This window comes from Cydia pomonella, chromosome 9, assembly GCF_033807575.1.
Source record: "Cydia pomonella isolate Wapato2018A chromosome 9, ilCydPomo1, whole genome shotgun sequence".
In the NCBI taxonomy this organism is placed as follows: domain Eukaryota; kingdom Metazoa; phylum Arthropoda; class Insecta; order Lepidoptera; family Tortricidae; genus Cydia; species Cydia pomonella.
Genome location: NC_084711.1, coordinates 10188094 through 10209978, shown reverse-complemented (window position 1 = coordinate 10209978; position 21885 = coordinate 10188094). Strand labels below are relative to the sequence as shown.

At 37.9% G+C, this 21885-nt stretch overlaps 1 protein-coding gene across 8 annotated transcripts in view; it reads left to right on the top strand.

Annotated features, from left to right (window-relative positions):
• Positions 1 to 21885, top strand: part of LOC133521312 (phosphatase and actin regulator 1-like) — a 94129-nt gene that overhangs the window by 27157 nt on the left and 45087 nt on the right. For 7 of the 8 annotated variants that reach the window (XM_061856205.1, XM_061856207.1, XM_061856204.1 and 4 more), the window contains 3 exons: positions 13222 to 13389; positions 13895 to 13993; positions 20415 to 20600. In XM_061856205.1, the coding sequence (XP_061712189.1) occupies positions 13222 to 13389; positions 13895 to 13993; positions 20415 to 20600 (453 nt within the window). Of the gene's footprint in view, positions 1 to 3546; positions 3825 to 13221; positions 13390 to 13894; positions 13994 to 20414; positions 20601 to 21885 lie in introns of those variants that run through there. The other variant, XM_061856208.1, reaches the window with a different exon arrangement.

Here is a 21885-nt window from a genome sequence, read left to right as displayed (position 1 = left end):
TGCTTACCTAAGATCGCAAATGGCAAGTTTTTGTTTAATACCAATAATATATTTGTTTTTATTCCAATGACTCGGGGTTTGCCAAAGAGTTTTGGAGCGCAGCATATTAGGTGTACATTTGTATAATTAAGGGATCGAGTCCGAAATACCACACTGCGCTCTTAAGACTCAAATAATAGACGTAGCTCGGAAATTAAGCGACTAAGTTGAATTAGGACTGCGCTGGTCATGTCTGCCAAATACCGGGTGACTTGTGGGCCAAGATAACCACGGAGTCTAACCGAGGAGCCGGTTGACCTCGTCGACGATGGTGGGATAATTTGACTACTTTTTGAGAGGGTGGCCCTAAACAGTGGAAAAAGGGGGGGGGGGTGGCCTTTGCCCAGCAGTGAGACACAGTGGGCTCTGAATAAAAATGATTCCAATGATATCAAATCACATTCCTTAGAACAATTTAAAATAAGTAGGTCGTGTATACCTAGTTGGTTACTAAATTGTGTTACTGTAATAATCTTTATCTACATAAAATATACGAACGAAAGTTGAATAAACTATATATTAAAATGAAGTACACAAAATCAAGAATTACATATGACAATATCATTCAAAATGGCCTCCTCTGGCCTTGACACAGGCCCTCAAACGACGAGGCCAGTCAGCAATAGCGGCACGCACGATTGTCATGTCTAATTCCGTCACTGTCTTAACTATGGCCCGCTTGAGGGAGTCATGATTTGTGTGGGGTTTAGCACAGGCTTTCTCCTCAATAACCTGCCATATGGTATAATCCAGGGGGTTAAGGTCCGGGCTGGAGGACGGCCAGTCTTCGTGGGCAAAAAAGTCAATTTTGTTCCTTCGAAACCAGGCTTTAGTTGTTTTTGCCATATGTGCAGGAGCTGAGTCCTGTTGAAAGACCCTGTGTATGACATACCCTGTGTTAGCCCTGAGTATGACACACCCAGCCAAATCATCACATAAGAGGGATGATGGCCTCGTTGTACACTCGGAACAGCCGCAATCGCCTCTTGACTGTTTTTTGCATACACTTTGTCATTCTGGCGGTTACAACATGCTTCAATGGTAAAAAAAAATTTCATCTGTAAATAGTATTTTTCGTTGGCCATTTTGTGCGTACCGCTTCAATAGCACGCGACTTCTCTCTAGCCTCATAGTCTTTAATCGTCCATTAAGCAAATTACCTTTTTGTCTGCGGTAAGCGTGTAGTCCAAGGTCTTCATTGATACCTTTTTTAGGGAGCTTCTCTTCACAGACATCTGTATTGCCAACAACTTTTGCTTCCGGACGGGGTTTCTTGCAATTCTCGCCTTCACTGCCTTTATTAGAGCTGGGGTCCGAACGGTGCGTGATCTTCCAGACCTCTTGCGGTCATCGAAGCTCTGAGTACTATTGTATCTATTCATTGTGCGATAAACAAATTGTTTGATGATTTTTAGGTTTTCAAGCAACTTCAAAATCATGTTTGGCGGGTGCCCACATTTGTGCAACGCAATTACTGCGATACGATTTTCTTTTAGGCCCCAATTCATTATAGATACGACGAGATATGCGTTATGTGTGGTATAAAATTATAGCTCACAAATCCACCACATTATGTCATTATTTATTTTTTCGGTAGCATTTGTTTTAACGGAAATAAAGAGGTTGCAAATCGAGTAACAGAACTTAGTAACCAACTAGGTAATAATAATAATAAAATTTCTTTATTGTGCACTACTAAAGAAAACTTCATATTACGAACAAAGACAGGACTTAAAATATGAGTATGATTAGAAACATAGGTAAATTTTTTGACAATAAACATTCATGAAGTATTTGCTATCTGTTATTTAGCACTTAGCGTTGTCCTTAAATGAGCTAGCTTTATATGCTATGAGTAAGTATATCAATAGCTATATCTGCTATCTATCTATGGTGCCTCTATCGTAATAGATCTAGCATCTCACAGCAGTCCAGTTTTGTGTTCATATTACTCAAAATTAAGAGTTACATTTTAATGAACTAATTAAAGTAATAGTACCTAGTTGCTGTAAAAGTTGTAGGTTTAGAATGCTTCGATACTTTATTATAGACATTGAACCAATGTAAATTAGTAATCGCAATAGTGGCCCGTTAGGAACGCTACATTCATCATGCATATTCATAGCAACCCTTAAAAAAACGATAAAAACATTTGTTGGACATGAATTTGGTATTGAAATATGAGCATCGTAATCTTTGTAGGTATAAACTCCAGCTTGCAAATGTCACCAATTGTCATGAATCGCTTAGTACAGTCAGCATCAAAAGTAGCGGATGAAACAACGCGCCAAAAGTATCTGATATTCCGGATAACTTTTCCAAATACGATTATAGATAATTTTTTACAATTCGCGTTCAAAAGTATATCTCTTACAGTCTTAGTTGTTCTATATTAAGGACATCACTTTTTGTTAAGCTGTTACAGAATGGTAGCTTATGAAACGTTATTTGATCCGCTACTTTTGATGCTGTCTGTACCATCGTTCACACTGCTAACTGAGAATTTGTTGACTTTATTGCCAAGACCTAACTCCCAACTAAGTAGGTACGTTGCTACTAGCAAATGTAGCAGCCTATGAAAACGAACCATTTCGAGTAGGTACGTACGTCACGTACCTACGCGGTTTCTTGCTGCAGTGTGATTTACCTGAGGGGATTGCATTCGTGCAGTCAAATAGCACGGGATTCTTGTACAGTGGGGTTGTTTTAATAATGTACACCTGCCCAAGCGGGGTGCGGCGTACCATAGACGAGTAAATAACAGACTGTCAATCCCCATACAAAGTTGCATCGCGGTCACTAATCTTTTTTTTGATGGCGCCACCATGTGAGCGAGGTCGCAGGGCCTAAGCTTTCTGATAATAGACATATATATTACTTTCTTGTGTAGAAAACTGAGAGTTTAACGAGTTTGTGTTACTGTCCTTACGAAAACTGAAAGTTCGATAATGTAACGCTAATGATATGTTACAATTGATGAAAAATACAACTTTGCATGAAATTGGGGAGTGGAGACAACCAATCTACCAGTATTTATAATAATCGTGTCTTTGGATGTACTATTCACGCGGCGCGCTGCACATGCACGGTCGTGTCGCCCGGCCGAGGCGTGCGCCGCGCCTGCTACCTGTCCAGTATCCAATTTAATCGATTTAAAGTACCGGCGCCAACGATAACCCATTGACGACATTAAATTGCTCAAAATGCACATAAGCCGTAACCGCAAATGTAGTCATTAAAATGACGAGGTAATTCGTTATTACTGCATTGAAATCTATACTTTATTACCGTGTTTTTCATCATAAATATTGAAGTGCCCTGAGCGCACAAATGAAGCAAAACGAAACACCGGCCCAGCCGGTGCATTCACGTGACGAAGGAGGCTCGCCACAGCCCGCCGCCGAGGCGAGCGAACAACCGTCAAACAGGCGATGCATTGCAACATGCAGGAGCGCGAGGCGGGGCCCCACTCTGCCCCGCGACGCGGCCCGCACGCCAGTCCGCCGATGCGCGTCCCTCGCGACGCAGGCATGAGAGCCTCGTGATTATTGCCGCGAGTCCGCTTTGTTTGTGTTAGTGTTGTTGTGGTGACACTGAAGGATGTGTTCGGATATGGCCGCGCACAGTTGACATGTCGCTTAGCGCGCCGGCCCCGGTGGTGCTCGGCGGTAGGGCTGGCAGCCTCGACCAGCTCGATTTCCAAGAGCGCAGGCAGCTGATCGCCAGCTCCCTGTCCCTTACGGACTTCTTGCACGTCGGGGCGAAGGAAGTCGCTGCTGTTGCCGGTCAGTCCCCTTCCCTTACGCGCCTAGTCACATTCCTAACAATAGCCTTGCGAAACCAAAGGCTCATGCATGACATTTGGCCTCCAACATCAGTACACACAGTATGTGCGCCTGGCGCACTAACGTCATACGCTAATGAATAAGGACTCTAGTTGCTCAGTGCCTAATAGTTTTGTAGAGATAAACCGTTTGACCTGCATTTATAACTCGTTAAAATTAACAATGAACGTGTTCTAACAAAACATACTAAGAATTCAATTGTATAAGCTTAAAATTTAACCGAAGCGTTATGCCCCAAATTTTCAATACAGGCAGTGTAGGTGTAATAAACTCGGTATTTCTATATGATAGTGAACTAAAAGGGTAAACAATGTTATCTGCTTGCGTCTCATTACTCAATAATAGCTGCCTACTTTAGATAACGACTTCTAAGAATTTGGTATTGTGTAGAGCAAAATTACCATGCGAAAAGATGTCCCATTGTAGTTGTTTATGTATTGAATACAACATATAGCTAATTAAATGTATTATACAACTTTGGTTTCTTTCTGGCAGATACGTATTTAAAATAACCTACATAATTGAATCAGCTGGGGTTTCCTATCTGAATATGTTGGCTTACTAAGTAAGCCCATTTAGAGTTCAGACAATTGTCTATCTAGTTAAGAAAGGGCCCACAATAACATTTTTTAACAATATGTAACAATACTTTAGATAGGTATCCAGAATAATATAATTGTAATATGGTAGTGAATAGGTGATAAGCTTAACTAATTTTTTTTACTAAATTAAACTTGTCTAAAACAATAAAAATTATATATAAACTTGAACATATAAAAAAAAAAGTTAGTCACCGGGCGAGATTCGAACCCGTAACACTTTTAGCAGTCCGCGTCTTAACCCGCTGGACCAGACGGACAGTGGCCGACAACACGAAATTAGCGACCATATTCTGCGTCGAAAGAAAAACGCATGAAAACTCGAAAACACGCGTTTTCCCAAACATAAGACTAATCTAGATCGATTATTTACCCCCAAAAACCTCCATATACCAAATTTCAGCAAAATCGTTAGAGCCGTTTCCGAGATCCCGGAAATATATATATATACAAGAATTGCTCGTTTAAAGGTATAAGATATAGAATATTATAACTTTCAAAAATTCGTATTAGGTTTTTTTTTGTAAACGTGCTTATATAAACAAAAGAAAAACTTAAGAACGGGTAACATTGTAATCCGTATTTAAAGAAATCGAAACAATTTTCTGACGTAGGTAAACGTGCTATATTGGTGCGTACATTTTGGCAATCTTGAGTTCATCAGCATTACGGTTTCGAAATTTAACAAAGAGACGTCGTTCGTAACAGCTCAATTATACAAAAGCATGAAATGACGTCACAAAAGCGGACCCCGAAGGAGTGTCGCCGTGTCATAATTCACAACGCTTAGTGCCTGACTATCCAGTTTACGTCAGAACCCTGGAAACGCATAGCCGTTACAGTCTTCAGGATCAAGTTGTACCAAAGTCGAGCTCACAGCCGCCGTGACAAATGTACTGTTGAATTAGGCAGGCCGCCTGTCACCCGTCTCACACGAATCATATGATCGTAAACCCTAGCCTTCGCGTGTCGGTATTTTGAATATTTCCTTACCTATTTTAAATATGACTACAAACTACAACTAAGGAATATACGATGTAGCTTTAATAATATTCTACTATTCAACTGTAAATACCATATAATTCAATCAATTTCGAAAGGATGTGTCACTTGTATCTCGTATAGAGCGGAGTCTTAGTTTTGATATATTATACATATTGAAAAAATTGTGGTATTTGTTTACTTTATATGTAGTACTCTCGGAAACAGGAAGGATAAATCAAAAAATATATATTTATCGGTATAATTACCCGGTACTCTATGAATTATTTAGTTATCAGTTGTTTCTATTAATAAAACACATTGCGCTGCCATCTGTTTCTAGATTACCAAACATGGTTAACGCGGATAACTGATCGACCTCAAGTTTGACTCGACAGTCATGCTAAAAGCTGCTTATGCTAAGGTCAAATTGTAGGCAAAGGTCTTTGCTATTACCGTGTAACATTTGTTGCATGACGAATACACGTATCAGATTAAATGGAATTTATTCCTATTCAGTGATATTACGATCTAGCGGGTCCAAAAACTGTTTTCTTTTAAAAAACACGAAGCTTTAGGTAACCCTAGAAGGCAGATTTTTCAGTCCTCTAGATAATCCTATCTTTATCGCGATTTGATTTTAGCTCAATGACTTTTGGGGCTCATGTACTCAAACGTCGAATAAAACCCTATAGGCCTATACTATGTCAGACAATAAATTATAAGTAGCTCACTCCATCTTTTCCCATGTGTAAGGAAACTATAGAGCCAAAATTGAGATGTTAAAACTTTTTAGGGATTATCTTGGCTCTATATTTAAATGGAGTAGTCAACAGGTTTATCTAATTCTACATTATATGTTGTTGTTTAGACTACTTTAGACTAGGAGGCCAATTCAAATACTTTGATGTCAAAATGAAGTTTTTTTGTTATAATTCGTGCTTGTATTTCGCTCTTACTTACATGTATTGGCGCGAGTGAGACGCGCGGGCGAATGATAACAAAAAAATATAATTTTCACATCAAGGTCCTCTACATTAATTAAGTTCGTATTCCCCACTAGCAAACTAATTAAATTAGTCACATGTCTGAACCTGTATAACATAGGTAGGTGAATACACCTTTTAGGATTAAAAATGTATAACTATATTTCTACAATCCATGCCATGGGATGTACAGCCAGCATCAAAAGTAGCGGATCAGACTACGCGTCAAAAGCATCTGACAGAAACTTGAACGCGAACTGTAAAGATATATGTCTATTAGGAAAAGTACGAGTACTCGTATTCCAGGGTAGCAAATACGTTTGGTGCGCTATTTCATTCGGTAGGTACTTATAGATGCTGACTTTACATACATACATACAAACGAATACAAGGTGTAACAAAAATAGTGGGCCGTTTAAGGGCATATTGAGTATCATGCCGTAATTAGAAAAAAATTTAAAAAAAAAAATGTTTGACGCGAAATTTTTTTGTCCTTTGTATGGAAGGCTTGGCTGGTTTGAACGACCTGCTCATAGAAAAAAAAAAATTTTCTGGCGTAAAAAATGTATTTATTCTACTTTTTCTTAATCAGAACACGATACTTACCGTGTCATTAAACGGGTCTCCATTATTTTTGTTACACCCGTTTAAAGTTTAACCCGTCAAACTCCGCGGTTCACAGATAGCTAGCCTTAATAGCTCCTCCCTATCATAATTTCCAATTAGTCTTATACGTTTTCCCACGTCTACACCATACTTGCTAACTTGCGAAAGTGAAAATACTGTTTTCCACCATTCATAACTTACGGCGTGTTTTATGTAGAGCTCTTTGCTCCGTACTTTCACTATCTTCATCTTATCGTGTTGCAAAAATAGAATGCACATTAATTAATATACAAATTAAAACATGTTTTTTTTTATCATTGTCTAAATATGTTTGCATAGTCAAAGACAAGTAATTCCTCGCTTTAAATGGTTAATGATGCCAGTTACATTATGTCTAATATACGAGACAAGGATCCGTATTTATTAAGCATTTTGCACAAAGCGACGTAAGCATATGCAATGAAATAACAGTTTCTGTGCCAAAATTTTTGAGAGGGTAGTTATTTACCTAGTAAATAAATAAAACGTTACATGTAACACATATCTTACATAGAACCTTGACAATTTGAACTGAGGCCTCCGATTCGGTAAATGACATTGACGAAGCATTAGAGAACTTAATGTTTAATTGACCAGCTGTGTCGACGTAGGTATGTAGACTCTGGAGTCTAGTCTAGAGCAATGCAAACGCAGCACTTTATATAGAAATTCCCATTGCTCTTAAGGTGATACTAAGCTTGAACTTTACTAATTACACGAATTAAACCCCAATATAATTAGAAAATGTAGCCTCTTATTGAAAATAAATTACCTACTGTTTACAAGTAGGTTATCTAGTGCAGGTTTCTTGAAATGTTATGTGTATTATTTTATTATCTCGTATTATTCACATGATGATCTCATATCGATGATTGTTGTGTTCAATACCCATTTATGACAATACCGTTTTTTGTACCTCTACGCCCAAGCCCATGTGCGAATCTTAATGGGGTCATCGACCTCTTGCTTATTATGGGTCGATTAATGTTTTGTACTAATTATTACTTTGACAAAATTTGAGTCGTTTTCTGTCAATAACTTTTTTTTAAATTGTAAATAAAATAAGGCTTTACTGTCATAAAAATGAAACTAAAAATCGTTCCTGTTGGGAACCAAACTAATGAAACGACACTATTTGCCTGAAAACATTACATTATTACGTAATACGTATTACTTATATAAAACCCGTGTATGCCTCTGTTTGGTTTTAAGCAGGTGTGGTATTAGCTTTGTTCTCGCTTAAGGCTTAAGTGTAGGTACTCATACGCTACTACAGGAGCATACTAATTATTACTGTTTAAATAATCTTGTTATGCAATATAGTACTTTACTATGAATCATAATGCACGTAGAACGCATTCTGCACTGTTATTACCAACTATATGATCTACCTGTGCCTGATGTGAAGAAAACCTATTAAGGAAATTTTATCTACTCGTATACTTACTTTTTCATAATACATTTTCAAGTCTTTCACATTTTTCTTGCTCACCTTGTATCTGTTTAGATACGGCGCGACGGGTAGGACATTTAAGACATGTTTTTGTATTTTCTAGGCGTACTCTTCAAGAATATAACAGCTAATTTAAAACTTCTAGGTACAGTAATGTAAGTTACTTACGAGAATTCGCATTCATTATTAACATTTATATTTCCACCAGGTACTCTGTATTCAGGCATCGTATATGTAGTCAGGTATCTTAACGTCTTAACATAATTTAAATACATTATGTAGAGCAAATGTCAACGCTCCCGGAACGTTCCTTCAAGCTAAACTTGAATTCAAGCCTGTAATGATAAGGATCTCGTCAATCGTTAAGAATAATTTGGTAGTACATTCGCACAATATGCCTATTGAGTCGTGATGGCACATGACTAGCGGTTTGTCGAGGATGACGCCGTTCATCAAACACTTACAAACCAGTATAAGTGTGCTCTCTGACATAACATAATTGTTGTGTCTTTTTAGATTTGTAGCTTTACCACGAATGCCTTAGGGTATCAAACGGACATATTCGCTAACGTCTGCATAACTTACTTTCTATACATCTCGCTCGCACTAACTAATATGCGAGTACGAGCGAGATACATAGAAATTAAGTTACAACTGTCAAACTGGTGGTAGCCGTACTGGTTAAACTTGATATACAAATGTTTTGTGAGCAGTGAGCCGGTGCGGTCGCTCCTACAAAACAGTATAATGATCTATGATTTCACACGTCCACTGCGGTCGAAATACCCCATGCAAATTATGCTTAATTACGAGTTACACTAATTCGTTGTTATTACGGATCTTGACAACAATTTATACTAGAAGATGTTATGTGGACTGTCGCTGTCGGTGCTGCCTCATCGATCAAGCTCGCGTGGGCTGCGATGCGAGCTGCGAGACATCTGCATGACTCATTTCTTATCTACGCAATTACGGGGTTTTGGTACCGTAACCTGCCTCTGCCTCTACTAACGCGTCACCAGCCTTCAACTTGCTTTTACTACGAGTTTAACTCGTACTCGGCAGTTATCAAACTGTGATAACGAGCGATATTAGAAAAAATGCGTGACACGCATCGTGTTCCTAATGAGATAGTTTTTTAAATCGTTCAGGAATTTATTTAAACAATTCATACCCACAGTTAATGCGTTTCAATTACTGTTAAATAGATACGTTTAACACCGTTGGGTCGAATGATAGCATTAATTCTTTCATTCGTTCCTCTTGCTGTTATACTTACAGGACTATTTTCGTAAAATTATGTGTGTGAGGGATGAATTCTTTGTCTAACATAAGGACCAGTGGTAACTGGTAACTAGTATCTAGATCTAGGTTAATCCAATGAGAATGCACGTAGCCGGAGTAGATATACTATTAAGTACAAAATTATGCGGTGTTCTTTATTATAACGTTATTATTCCCGTGTAGGTATATTAAAAAAAAAAAAAAAACAATGTTATTAACAGATGCAGATTTTTTATCGCGAATTTTCACTCCTTATTCGTAATTTTAGTAAATCCTTTTTCTATTTTCGATTATTTGTGGAATACAGTAACATATACCTAATTCAATAAATGTTAGTAGTTTTAAAAAAGTGCCAACTAAAATATATGCAAAATAATTAAACAGGTATAAAAAACGGCAAATTTAGACGGTGAAATACTTTTGTGTATTATACACAACGCTAACGCACCTCGCAATATATATTAGAACGTATTTTTTTTAAATAAGCATAGCAGCTTTTTGAGAGCCACCATCTACAGTGGCGCCAACAGGTCTCATTGAAGATATATTCGTCGAGAAGAGTCGTGGAATGTAAGGGAACCAATACAGAATGTATGCATGAATACATCTTATTGAACTCTTTATCCGTAAAGTCACTTATTTTCTGTTTTTTTTTTTGCCTCCTATGCCTTTCCCTAAATAAGTGTTGTAATTATCGATTTAGTTTAGCGCATATCTGCGGTCTGGCACAGCTGCGCTAACACGATGCCCTGAATTTGTTACCATTATCATTGTAAGGGCTAAGTAAAACCATTTTTTTAAAGGTCACTATTGCCGAGCACAACGAGCACGCATACGCACAAGTAGTAACAACAAGTACCTACTTTGTTCCTCGTTGACGCTAGTATTTATTTAATAACACCATACATACATATTGAGAAGTGACGTTTATTTTTTGACATCATTACAAATTTGATGGTCGCAATCTGGCATGAAAACAATTTTAGTCTAACCTAAAAACTTTGTAAGCCTTTTTCCTGAAACTATTATGACAATCCAATTACCCTAAATATCTCCAACCGGTCTGTTATTTAGTAGGTTTACTACCTATATATTAATGGTAGTAATTTATTCAAGTCCAACTGTATATAATATTTTCGTCCCTAGGAAATACTTGGTTTAGTTATGCACGACGTATTGGCGGTACACCAATACGCGTGCGCGTGTGGATCCATTCTCCATTATCAATAATATCAATATTAGAAATTCGTGTATGTGTAAACATGATTTAATTACAAATGTTTCAATTATGTCTAAGGGCGTTCTACCTACGTGTCCCATAAAGCAAACATCAGGTTTTCATTTAGTCCTACAAACGTGACGGGGATCCCTTCTTTTAATTGAACGGGTGTCTATACTGTCTAGTGTCTATCAATGTACAGTTCAAACAATGGTTCCATGATCAATTTGATTGTATCGTTCTTTCACACACGGTTGCTTGAGTTCGACGCGTTCAACTCTTTTACCTGTCTCGAACCATCCGGGCATTTCGTGCAGGTAAAAAACTGGAATGGTCCCAAATATGGAAGTGCTTCCCTCGCTGCGGGTGTACACTCTTTGAACCTTTCTTATTTTATTTGAAACACCGTAAATACACTTGCCCGTTTTTTATTTGCGGTTATGATGAGAGTAAACTTTCCTAGGGAATATAATAAAAACAATTTCATTTAAATTGGAGGTTTTTAAATGCTTACGAAGAACAAAAACTGTAATTCTTAATAAAAGGATTCCAAGAATCATCTAACGTTGGGACGAAAACTGTGCACTTCGGTATAAGACTGAAGATGTTACTTGAATATTAAATAAGTAATTGAACCGTGTTTTGTTTTATGCATGACCTGACCCTAAACTTTCGTCGGTTTATCCTGTTCCGTCTGTGATTTTAACAAACAACTGTTCAAATTTGATACTTAGTTTCGTTCTTATTATACTGATTTATAAATCAACGTCCCCAAACTGTAGATATAGAATTATACTATAGGTAATGTTAAAGTTTTCTCTTTTGTATGTTCCCGTTGTTATTGTGATGGGTACAGACAGCCTTTGACAATAGGCTCTCGACATAATGGGGCCATTTATTCAGTCAATGTAGGTATGTATGTATGAGGAGGTATATTGTATGTAGGCGGTGTAGGTGTTGACGTGCGCCATCTTTTAATATATTTTTTTATGTTAATGACATTGTAATTTTTCGCTTCATAATTTCGTAATTTGGCAAGACTTAGCACGTCGAAAATAACATTTAAGTAACTATATTTAACTGTAGTTATACCGGGTGTTTCCTGTAACAGTAGTAATAAATTAAACTGTAGGCGGCTCCTCAAACTGACCAATATTTGTTCAGCAACTTTTAAAAATTACTTATGTTTTGATTTTTATTCCACTTTAAAGTTTATTCTTAGATCACTGATGACGGCGTACAGTGAAAATAACATTTAATTTGTATGAAAAAGATAACGTTTTTAAAAGTTGAGTCATAAGTTATATCGTTTGAGAAGTACAATATATTTATTTTTTAATTATTTGCTCGTGTTACAGGAAACACCCGGTATATCATTTAGTTAATAGATATTTACAAAACAAACGTACTATGTGAGTATGCAAGGACAGCGTTCTTTTCAAGCATGTTGGAGTAGTTTGATCTATAACATTCCGTTCTTTTTATTAGGTAGGTCGTTAGGTACAATACTTATAAATTGTTGCAAATCTAGACTTTATTTATCATTCATGCTTCTTTCTTTTCTACACATTTATAGAATAGTAGTGTTAGATTTTAAACAATTTGCCGATATATAAACTACTGTTCCATATTACGGCTCACTAGGTTTCAAAGTACTCTATACGAAATAGATCTTTTCACTATTTTCAACCATGTAAAGTACCGGAGATAACATTTGAGTATTGAAGGGAATAAGTAAATAATCTCTCCGTATAAATCGAAGATAATTTAATTCGTCAACTGTGGCTAGTTACTTTAATTCAAAGTCTGCTTTAAGTATCTATTCAATTAATTTCAAAGGTATTTTTTTGGCAACTATAAACCCTTATGGGTAATGAGATTTTTTTGTGCTATGTAGTCAAACGACTGCAAATGTTTGCCGAACGTGAACTTTATTCACGGATAAGGCCTGAACGTTACCAGTGCCATCAATTTATTTACCTTTCAAAACAATTTTGTTTGTCACTTAATTATCTATTACATACTTCCATTATTGACATGTAATTAATTGCACAATACTTAAATAAGTATTATTTTAGTGGTGACTCGTAGATATTTGGATTGTAACTAATAAGCGATCAAAGTATAGATACTCGATCATGTTAAAAATGTCCTCTGTTATTGCTTGCAGCCAAGAAACAAAATGGCACAACAGTGCGCACCAACAGCCTGGGGTCGGGCGCGCGAACGCCGCCGGTGGAGCGAACCAAATCCAAGTTCTCGGCCCTTGGTAGGCTCTTCAAACCTTGGAAGTGGAAACGGAAAAAGAAGTCGGAGAAGTTTGAAGCAGCCTCTAGAAGTAAGTTGATATTGCAATGTTATTAAATTAAATAACAGGATGGTCCGACAGTGTGGGCCAATAGCCTCGATGTGTTGGTTGCCAGTAGAGCAGATCAAGTCCCAGTTTTCGGCGCTAGGTAACGTAAGCACTCAGTGGGGGTTTATTTACAGCCACTTACAAATTGATGCATAACCATTGGTATGAGGTTTGTACTGGTGTCATTCTTTTTTTTTCGTAGACATTTTGTGCCACATCAAAATCTACGTGTTTTATTAAATTATCTTTAGGGTAAAAAATAACTCAGTATTGAAAGTGAGTCAGCTAATTAAAAAGCGACTCCAACAAAAAAGTTATGGAAGTACGCATTTTTTTCTAAAAACGAACTGTAACTTGTCTGAACTTCTATGGCTAAAAAACATAAATTTAATAGTTTATTTGAAAAATGTGCTTTGGTTAATCAATAATGCTAAACATTTTTGATGTTATTGATACTGTTATTAATTGTCATCTTTCCTCTTTGCAGCTTTAGAAAGGAAGATATCCGTCCGAGCAAATAGAGATGAGCTGGTTCAGAAAGGGATCCTCCTGCCGGAGAGTCCCATTGCGCCGGTGCCCGAAGCTAGTAAGAATACTCTGTTTATTTTGATATGAAAAATAACGGATTATCTACTGTTATAAGGAATAAGAGACGATAAACTCTTTTCTGTGGTATTGTTTCTTGAGGTCAGTGTTTTGTCCCAATGACGTTCACAGACGCGCACGGTTCCTGTGTAATATTTACCTTGGGTTTAGTCGGCTTAGGACGGCGAGTTTTCTATTCTTCTTCTAGAGTTTTATGATCTTCATAAATATGAGAGATTTTTTTTTAATTTACGTTCCCACTGCAACACCTCTTCTAGCCTTAGTGAAATAACAATTACAAAACCTTGATTGAAAAAAAAAACACAATCCTCAATTAGATGAGTAATTCGTACATTGAGAAAGGTATAACACCCTTCATACGACATGCACTCAATTAGTCTTGACTGTTAAAGATATTTGCGTGTAAGTTTCTTATGTCATTCGTCAACACTTTTACTGTTTACATCACTTCCTACATTTTCTAAAGCGAGACATGCATGGTTCATGGCATTTAACACAGCGGAATGTGTCGGTAGACAGCTTTTCTTCAAAACATGAATTCGTTTAAATTAAAGTAATTGATTATACTCACTCTCGCATCGCATTTTACACATTACATAAAGGCGTATTTTGTCAATTATCACGATCACGATATATCTGTGCAGCTGACTCTATATTAATTCAACCAAAGCTGTTAAATGAGAACTCGGCAGGACGAGGTTTAATAGGGCATTAAGTAAATGTATGGCAATAAGCGACTAACTCAAAAAATCTTTGAAGGACTAATCTGAGAGACGAGTTCTTCTTTTGAAAAAACTGCTACGTACTTGTTTACCCATTTTTATAGAATTAACAATTTCATTGGCCTGACGGCGACAATAAGTGTTGTTATTTAGACAGGAAAGAGATTTTTAATAGTAGTTTATGTGACTGCTACATTTCTGCTCTGCTGCTGCACTAAAATACGAGTGTGGGTTTTTGAAACGAACTAAGTTTAATGCCAAAATATGTACCTACAGGAAAATGAAAACTATTTTTACATATGTCACGCAAACGTAGTTTTTTTTAGTTCAGAGACGAAGACTCGGTCCCAACTGTAGTAGGTATCATACAAGAATTGTCAAAATTGCAATTAAATACCTCATTTCGAATAAAACGATATCTCGACTGATATAAGGATAGAGATGACTGCGAAATTTGAATGTAATTATAAAATCGAGTATGTTATAATATTTGTTGGAACAGTACAGTTTATATTTATGATAGTCGTAATTTGCGGTTTTTTAACGCATCATAAAGGGGATTTATGACATATGAGTTAAGCAATAAAAAATAATGTATGTTTATTTTATATAATTTCTAATCAATGGAATTGTACAGTCAAATAATTTAATTTCAGTACCATTTCGTACCTTATCACAGTGACAATCAATGTGAAAGTCGCTAGGGACCAATTGAGGTATAGTACTAAAGTCGGCTTCTCTAACAAAATGTTTCCGCACCTCAATGAAGTGCCGGCACTTCATTGCGTTTAGTACGTCTCCGACAACTGGCGAGATGCCACGCATGTAACAAAAATTAAAAAATAAATAAATTAAAAATGCCTTTGTACGTTATGAAAATGTATTTTAATAATGTCAAAAAATATAACAAAAGCAATATAATTTGATTTTAATTTGATTTTATTGATAAAAATGTTTACATGACATTAGGACATTACAGTTGAACCAATGCGTCACGAAACTTAAACTAACTAATAATTATAAGTATTAACAATTATAAAAACAATAATGGCACATTAACAAATTAAATTGGGACAGGGAATTAGATTGGGATTGAGACCTAGCATCCATCGCCTCACAGAATCTCAAGCATTCACTATACACTGCCGCCCATCGCCAAGCAAATAGATCGCAGTCAAGCGTCGATGCCAGGAGCGCATTGAGCAGTGAGAGGGCGCGGGGCAGCGGCGAGTTCCTGCGCGATACGGTGCGCGCCGGCGGTACGGCCAACAGGTCGCGTTGTCGTGGTCTGAGGGCCATTCTCGGGACGTCCGGAACAAACAGGCGCACGAGACCAGAAACAACTTCGGGACAGTCTGACTCCCCACGCAAGGCTCGGCATGCCATGACAAGGAGTTGGTAATTCCGCCTGACCTCCAAGGAATTGTACCCGAGGGAGCCGAGAAGATACTTTGTCGGGTACAGGTACGGATAGAATCCGAATATTTTTTTAATAAAGGAACCTTAAAAACGCTTTCTGGACCTTCTCAAGCAGTAAAGCATACGTCGACTTGTAGGGGTTCCAAATGATCGACGAAGTCTCCAGCTTACTCCTTACTAGACCATTGTACACCATTTTTATAGCCACCGGGTCATGAAAATCGCGAAGGTTTCGGATTACAAAACCCAGCCTTTGAAAGCTCTTCGCGAGAGAAAAAATATGCTCGTGAAAAGTTAGCCGTGCATCGAACACTACGCCCAGATCCTTGACGGAAAAGACACGATTTATTGGCTCTGACCCCAGTATATAAATGCCCATATATAGCGGAACGAGAGCGGCTAAATGTACACACACAACACTTGACTGGGTTGAAATGAAGTTTATTGTGCATACTCCACCGAAACACCAGGTCGATGTCCTCTTGTAACGTCTCGCAATCAGTTCTTTGCTCAATCCTGTATACCAGCTTCAGATCATCCGCCCAGATCCCTGACGGAAAAGACACGATTTATTGGCTCTGACCCCAGTATATAAATGCCCATATATAGCGGAACGAGAGCGGCTAAATGTACACACACAACACTTGACTGGGTTGAAATGAAGTTTATTGTGCATACTCCACCGAAACACCAGGTCGATGTCCTCTTGTAACGTCTCGCAATCAGTTCTTTGCTCAATCCTGTATACCAGCTTCAGATCATCAGCATACAAGAGACATTGAGCCGCCCGAAGAACTGATTTGAGATCGTTAATCATGATGCCGAAAAACAAGGGTCTCAAGATGGAGCCCTGACTCACGCCGGACCGGGTGTGGTAAGGAGTCGAGACAAAACAGCCATGTCGGACGAATTGCTGCCGATCCCGCAGATAGTTGGCAAAAAAGGCTAGTAGCTTGGGAGAGAAACCAATTTCATCAAGTTTCCTAAGCAGCACATCGTTATCCCGCGATCGAAAGCCTTCGAGAAATCGAAATAAATGACATCGACCTGAACACCTTTGTCAAGATGCTGAGCAAGGTTTTCAGTCAGTATCAACAGATTCGTGTTGACCGAACGACTTGGCCGAAAGCCATGCTGCGCGTGACACAAAAAGGGCCGAACCTGGGAAGATAGAATCCGGTGAAGTATGGACTCAAACAGCTTGCCAAGGGTGGGAAGAACGGCTATGGGTCTGTAATTCTCAACAACGGAAGTGTCACCCGCCTTCGGGATCGGCCTCACTCTAGACACCTTCCAACTTCGAGGATATGACCCAGAAGAGAGCGCCAGGTTAAAAATATATTGTATCGGAATCTTCAAAAACTCCGCACAACCCTTTACAATATACGCCGGCAAGTTATCAGGTCCAACGGAGCTATTGGCCTTTAAGCGTTTTATCCCGGCTTCGACCTCCTGTAAAGTTATTGATTTGATATCAATGCAGTTAGCGTTAGGCTTCCGATCGGCATTTTCTAACAGGTTCGGATCGAGAAGCGGAATATCAGGTAGAAAAACGCCTGCGAAATAGTTAGCAAACGCGCTCGCCACCTCCTTACCAATAAATTCTTCACCCTTACACTTTACTCGGGAAACAAAACCGCCATTTGTCTTAAGACTGCCTACGTGCTGCCAGAAAGCGCGAGGATTGACTTTAAGAGTACTTTGGATATACCCAATGTAGCTATCATAGGCAGTCGCTAGCAGCTCTTTTACTTTTGACCTCAGTGTTGCAAACTTTTTGTAGACGTCTTTATCCACAATTTAATAACAATCCACTGCGTAAAAACTCTTGTTATATGTTCATTTAGAGTATTTTTGAGACGTCACTTTATACACTCGCGGTGGTACGCCATTTTCTTTGGCGCAAAGATTATATTTCGCAGATGTAACACGTAGGTTCTAATGATTACCTACCTTATTGTTTGCAGAATATATATATATACAATGAGGATATATTTTTCTTTATCTCGTAATTTTTTGTAGTGTTTTTCTTATATTTAATGAGTATAATATGCTGTAAGCGTGATTTGATCAAAATTGCTGCGAGTGCGAGAGTCAAATAGAAAGAGTTTTATGACTATTTTTATAAATTTTAATGTCGTCAGTGTCACATATGTAAATACAATTCAATACAATTGTAAAGAAATAAACACATTTTATCTAAATTCTTTACAATTCCTATGTAGGCAAGAAGTGAACAGTACCCCTAGTGTAAATTTAGTCGATAGCGAAACGTGACGTACGCGTTTGCGTTAAGTCTCATTTTGTATGGGTTTTTGAACAGCGCGCCAAGCGGAACGTTTTGGAAAGTCAAAAATCTCATACAAAATGACACTTAACGCAAACGCGTACGTCACGTTTCGCTGTCGAAAATATTTACACTAGGGGTACAGTTGTCATAATCATAACAGTTTCGCCTCTGGCTAGCTACACAGCTACGCTTATTCTTTAGCTTAGTGATAAACGTCAAAAGCCGAAAATGGCGTACACAATTTGTTCTCGATCGGTTGTCTAGTACGTAGTACATTTTTTATACCACGACGGTGGTAAGAAAGCATACGGCCCGCCTGATGGTAAGCAGTCACCGTAGCCTATGGACGCCTGCAACTCCCCCTCCTCCTGATCCTGATTTATGTCAGTGTAGGGACCTCATACTATTGTCTATGTGACAAGGTACGAAATGGTACTGAAATTAAATTCCTTACCCGTACCTACCCTTTAAAATTGATAAAACAGTTATTATAAATTACAAGAGTAGTTTAAGATGTGCTTCATTTATTTGCTTCTTTTTATGAACACTACCACATATTCTCAGACAATACCTGTATTGTTTTTGGCAAACAATCTTGTTGCTAATATATCCCATAAGCTAGGGAACAAAGGTAACATAATTTGTTAAGGTTGGGATCTATTGTCAGCAACCCCTTTCACGTCGTTATTGGCTTTTAACCTTAATCAATATTGTAAAGATACTGACAGACATGTGGGGACCGGTATTTTTGGCTCCAGTCTAAATGTCGCCCACAAAAAAAAGTTAACAAGACAAATTCAATTTTGATTTGTCACAACGACGATTCAAAATACAATGGAATGGAAGAACTTTTTATGAGGGTCTGGGCGGCTAGAGGCTAATATTATGTTTAGGAGATGGGTATCTGCCTAGTTGACAAAAATTAGATTTGATAGAATTTATTTTAAATACAAGAAGTTATTGTTTATAAGAGGAATGAGGAGACAGAATAATGTTTCGTTTTTAGTTTGGCCCATCCAATTAACAGCATACTTAAGAAAGCAAACCAATTGTTAGGTTTCGATAGTCCCTTGACCATCAAGATAGTTCTAACGACATGTTAGTACCGTGTTTTGCGGTAAACCTAACAATTTCTTTGTTTTCGTACTTACGACACGCTGCACAGGCCAACCACGTTTTTTGTGGTACGCTGTTAAGAGGCTGTCAATACCGAAAGCGCGGACACTGTCTAGTCGCTGTTCCTGGGCCTGGCCAAGGGAATAAATAATAAGAAAACTATTAAAATAAATATAAATGTGGATTATTTATATGATTAATTACTCGTTAGCGGTTTAGAGCTAGATAAAATGTTTTGAAATTGTGATTTTAATTGCAGTCAAAACAAGAAAGACATAGCACCGTTTAATGATGACTTTAAACCAGTCTTTGCGAAGAGTATTCTATCTATCTATCTATATTTCTTGCTTTACTAAAACAAATAGTTTTTCTTAAAAACGCTGCTTAAGTAACATCAATTTCGAAACGAAATTGTGTGTTGACAGCCCCTTAATTGGATGGGACGAAAAAAAAACTAAACACATAGCAATATAACGAGCTACAGTTGAATATTTGTGTCATTTTCAAGCAAATGGTACCACATTGTCGCTTACTATAAGGACGCTCTGACAGGTTATTCGTATAATGATATAAGCAAATTTCGTCCTTATGGTAAGCGACAATGTGGTACATTTTGCTCGAAAACGTCACATTTATTGACAGTTTATATTCTAAACTCGTAAAAGTGCTATGTAAAGAATAAGATAATGAGAAAAGGGAAGCTAAGAGAAAAGTGGTAAATTAAAGAATGTCAGCTGAGCCAATTTATTAAGCTAATATGCGCCTTTTGGAGCTATGCAGTGACTCATTTTCATAATCGTACTAGGAACTAAGGCTATTCCCATGTCCCCTTCTAACGTGCAATTTTTTCGCAGATGAAGACTCCCCCACATACGAAGACTCGGCGCGTCCCGAGCAGAATGCCATGGACCGCGGCATCAGCAACGCGCACGCCGCGCTGCAAGCACAGCTCGCGTCGCAGCTGCAACATCAGCAGGCCGCGCTCGCCAGCGCGCTTGCAGCAGCGGCCGCGCACCACTCCATACATAACAACAACATAGGTCAGTCCTGCATTTTATCTATGCCTTTTATTGATTGTACAAGAAACGTAAAGCCTAAGAAAAAGTCGTGTGCCTGGTTGAAATAGTCACTGTACTGCGCCAAAAGGTTTTTGGTCTCTGGTACAGAGTCATCTACATTAGGTTTGGAAATTGAAGCACTAAATTGTCTTAGAGTTGACGCCATCTTATACTATCAATGAATATATTAAAACTTAAGACCCTAAAATTAAGACCCTAGTAAACAGACGGGAACACTCACAGTCTAGCAAATTTCAAAAAAGGTTGAAATACTTTATTTAGGGATAAAGACCTCGGATCCACGATCAACCGTCCAGGAGCGTGGGTCGTAGCCTATGCTCAGTGCGATCAGTTGGAACAGTTGGCCGCGTTGTGATTACCGATCTGTTAAGTAATGGGTAATTGTTGAATGCAAACTTAAAACTTGGCGTCAAGACAAAGTGGAGCGAAGACTGTTGTGGGTCATTGCGCTAAACAAGTGGTAGTAGTAGAAGATTACTTTTAAAAGTTTACAAACATCGTTAGTCGGTATTGAACACGACTTTGGTACGGAAAATTACAATTCGCTTCAATAAATAGTTGTTTGGAACAGTTGTTGTTAATGTTTACTTGTTTGAGTGGTGTAGGTACACATTTTGACGACCGGTTTGGCCTAGTGGATAGTGACCCTGCCTACGTAGCTGATGGTCCCGGGTTCAAATCGTGGTAAGGGCATTTATTCGTGTGATGAGCATGGATATTTGTTCCTGAGTCATGGGTGTTTTCTATGTATTTAAGTATTTATAAATATTTATATATTATATATATCGTTGTCTAAGTACCCTCAACACAAGCCTTATGAGCTTACAGTGGGACTTGCTCAATTTGTGTAATAATGTCCTATAATATTTATTTATTATTTATTTATTTCATAAACAAAACAGATGGAAACCTCGGTTTTTAGGGTTCCGTAGCCAAATGGCAAAAAACGGAACCCTTATAGATTCGTCATGTCCGTCTGTCTGTCCGATTATGTCACAGCCACTTTTTTCCGAAACTATAAGAGCTATACTGTTCAAACTTGGTAAGTAGATGTATTCTATGAACCGCATTAAGGTTTTTACACAAAAATAGAAAAAAAAAAACAATAAATTTTGGGGGTTCCCCATACTTAGAACTGAAACTCAAAAAATCTTTTTTCATCAAACCCATACGTGTGGGGTATCTATGGATAGGTCTTTAAAAATGATATTGAGGTTTCTAATATCATTTTTTTCTAAACTGAATA